At 36.0% G+C, this 3,076-nt stretch overlaps 1 protein-coding gene across 1 annotated transcript; it reads left to right on the plus strand.

Annotated features, from left to right (window-relative positions):
• Nucleotides 1-281: 281 nt before the first annotated feature.
• On the plus strand, nucleotides 282-2,456 carry LOC126973640 (uncharacterized). The gene is made up of 2 exons (XM_050820986.1): nucleotides 282-450; nucleotides 1,682-2,456. The coding sequence occupies exons 1-2, from the start codon at nucleotides 318-320 to the stop codon at nucleotides 2,326-2,328; spliced, it is 780 nt and encodes a 259-aa protein (XP_050676943.1). The 5' UTR covers nucleotides 282-317; the 3' UTR covers nucleotides 2,329-2,456.
• The last annotated feature ends 620 nt before the right edge of the window (nucleotides 2,457-3,076 follow it).

Consider the following 3,076-nt stretch of genomic DNA (forward strand, 5'->3'; position numbering starts at 1 on the left):
AACAGTGTTTTGAGTGATTGTAGTAAAGTTTATTTTTGCATTTGCACCTTTTTTGTCATTAAAAATGCCTGAACGCGCTTCGTGTGAAGTAATAAAAGGAGCCGACCGGCTCCGCTTGCGTGCTCTTTCTCGCTCGCGCAGCCGATCGGCTCTGATTGCGTGCTCTTTCTCGCTTGCGCAGCCTGTCGGCTCCGATTGCGTGCTCTTTCTCGCTCGCGCAGCCGATGGGCTCCGATTGCGTGCCCGCTGCGGCCGCGCCGACTGCTATTTTGATAGCAACATTTGAACGTAATAGTTGTGCGTACTTGTACGAAAAGATGAATGATGAAAAATTAATAATACTCGTGTCAAAATATGAGTGTTTATTTGACATAACCAAGCCATCATATAGCGATCGGATAATGAAAGACAATGCATGGGAGGAAATTAGCAAATGTCTCGGAATAAGTGGTAAGTAAGGTTTTCATTGTTTTACACCTACCCCCAGATACTCAAACGAATTTTAAAGCAAGGGCTTCTTAAACTCGTGCTGCGACGTGTTAGATTCAAAGTCAAAATAGGAATAACATGAGTTTAAATGCGCCCTTACTTTAATAACTCGTTTGAGTATCTGATCGTTAGAATATACTTATGTAGTAGACAATTTTTATTAAATATAACTTAAGAAACTCGCGTAGCCACTTGATCTTGCCAATCTAAAGCACCACTTGATGAAAAATAATCCTTAAATTTATTCCTTGTGGTTAGAACTGCGTCGCTATTAGAACTGTTTTCATTATTATTGTCTGTTATTGCTGTTAATAAATTTATATTGCTGTGAAATTCATTCTCTTGTCCTGGCGTCCGATTTTCTATTAAAAAATTATGTAAACATGTAGTTGCTAATATAATTAAATCACAGTACTTCGGCTGAATTTTCATTCGTTTTTGATAAATTTCAAATCTTTGAGTTAGCATTCCAAATGCACATTCTACGACTTTTCTTGCCCTGCTGAAACGCAGATTAAATACTTTTTTTGATAATTCTGTTCTTGCTTGTTCTCTTGGATACGGCCGCAATATATTATTGCTCAAAGGAAATGCCTCGTCTCCTATAAAAACATGTGGTAAGCTTTCAGTGGTACTAGGTAGAGGTTTATTTGGGGGCAGCTTTAACTTATTGGTGTTGAGTTTTTTCCAAAATTTTGAATTCTGTAAAATTCCGCCGTCGCTATTTTTACCATATGATCCGACATCAACAATTAAAAAACTGTATTTCGCGTCGACCACAGCTAGTAACACTGTACTGAAAAAGTTTTTATAATTATAGTATAAGCTTCCACTATTATCTGGTGCCTGTATATTGACATGCTTTCCGTCTATAGCGCCCAAACAGTTAGGAAAATTCCAAATATTAAAGAAATCACGTGAAACCTTTTCCCACATTTCTTCATCTGGCATCTGCATAACTATGGGCATCAAAACATCACAAATTACTCTGATTGTCTCATGAATAATTGAATGAACTGTAGAAATTCCCATTCGAAAATTAAATGACAAGTTTTTGAAACTGCAACCAGTGATGAGGAATCTGTAAAAATAAAACAAACACACAAAATAGAAATATAAGACTGCCGTACCAAAACGAACTATAAAATAAAAAAGAGTTATGTTATTAATTTTTCATTTCTGTTCTTTCCAGTGACGCAGTGCCAGGATCGTTGGAAGAAACTGCGAGATAACTTCAGAAAAGCCTATTATAACCGAAAAGGCAAGAGTGGCGATGGTGCAACTACGTCCAAATTGATAAAATTTGAAAAAGAACTTTCTTTTATAATACCATTTTTTCGCAATCGAAACCAAATATCTAATGTAACATTATCATCGGATGATTCAGAGCCTGGCACACCAATACCACCACCATCGACATCATCTAAACGTTCTGACCATTCTGAAGTTGAATCGCTTGCAAGTACTTCTGGCTCGAAAAAGAGACCACGCTTAAGCAAAGATGTTGCTACGGTTTTCGAAGAGTATCTTGAAGAAAAAAGAAATACTACACCCCGTGACAAGGCATTACGTAATTTTTTTTTGTCTATGTCAGATACAGTGGAAACATTCCCAAAAGAAGTCCAAGCACGAATTAAAAGGCGCGTGTTTAACATTGTTAATGAAGCTGAATTAAGTCTGTATGAAAATAGTACAGATTTGAATTATTCTTTGTCTATAAATTCACCGCCATCGACTAATCAATCTACTTACCTAGTGTCAAACGAAACCTATATTCCTCAAAACTATCCAGATCAGACTACTTACGGGTACAATACCAGCACACAAAATACAAAATAATAAACAATCAAAAACAATAATAATTATAATAATAATAATTAAACACACACAAATCTGTACTATTTAATTACATTTCATTAACGTAAATAATGCTTAATAAATGGAGGGCTGTGATTTTGTGATCTATTTAGATGTTTGTGTTATTTAACATGATTAGTATGAGTAATTTATATTTCATTAACGTAAACAATGCTTAATAAATGGAGGGCTGTGATTTTGTGATCTAAATAACATGATTAGTATAAATAATTGTTTTTTATTTACCTTAAAGTTACCGTTAACCTTTCTTCGGCTGTAATGGTGCAACGATAATTTGTAGTCTTTTTTGTTATATGTACTCTTAACAAATCTGTCAATTTCAAAAATTGCCAATATTCCATACGATAATACTCATAAAATTTTAGGCTATCTCTCTTCAATTCCTCGAAAATGGTGTGAAACTCCCCATGGATTAGTCTGTTTTTCCAAATATGTTTTACCCATATTTGTTTCCGCTTGCGCTTACGTTTCCTATGTTCTATTTCAAGTAATCTTGCTAACAAATATATTTCTTCGTAGGAGCTATCTAAATCCATGTTTCGAAAAGCACACGTTAACACACCGAAAACAAAACTTAGACTGCGCGGAATACTGGCACTGCCTTTGTAGTGTATCCACCCGACTCCGAGCGCATCCGACCGGCTCCGAGCACATCCAACCGCACCCGCTTTCAGATCTCTTCCAGCCGGTCGATGTGAAATAGTTGGCG

The sequence above is a fragment of the Leptidea sinapis genome, chromosome 29 (assembly GCF_905404315.1).
Source record: "Leptidea sinapis chromosome 29, ilLepSina1.1, whole genome shotgun sequence".
In the NCBI taxonomy this organism is placed as follows: domain Eukaryota; kingdom Metazoa; phylum Arthropoda; class Insecta; order Lepidoptera; family Pieridae; genus Leptidea; species Leptidea sinapis.

Coding starts and splice junctions, on each gene's coding strand:
- LOC126973640 (XM_050820986.1), top strand. CDS start 318: ATGAATGATGAAAAATTAATAATACTCGTGTCAAAATATGAGTGTTTA. Junction 451..1,681: donor CAAATGTCTCGGAATAAGTG/GTAAGTAAGGTT, acceptor TGTTCTTTCCAG/TGACGCAGTGCCAGGATCGT.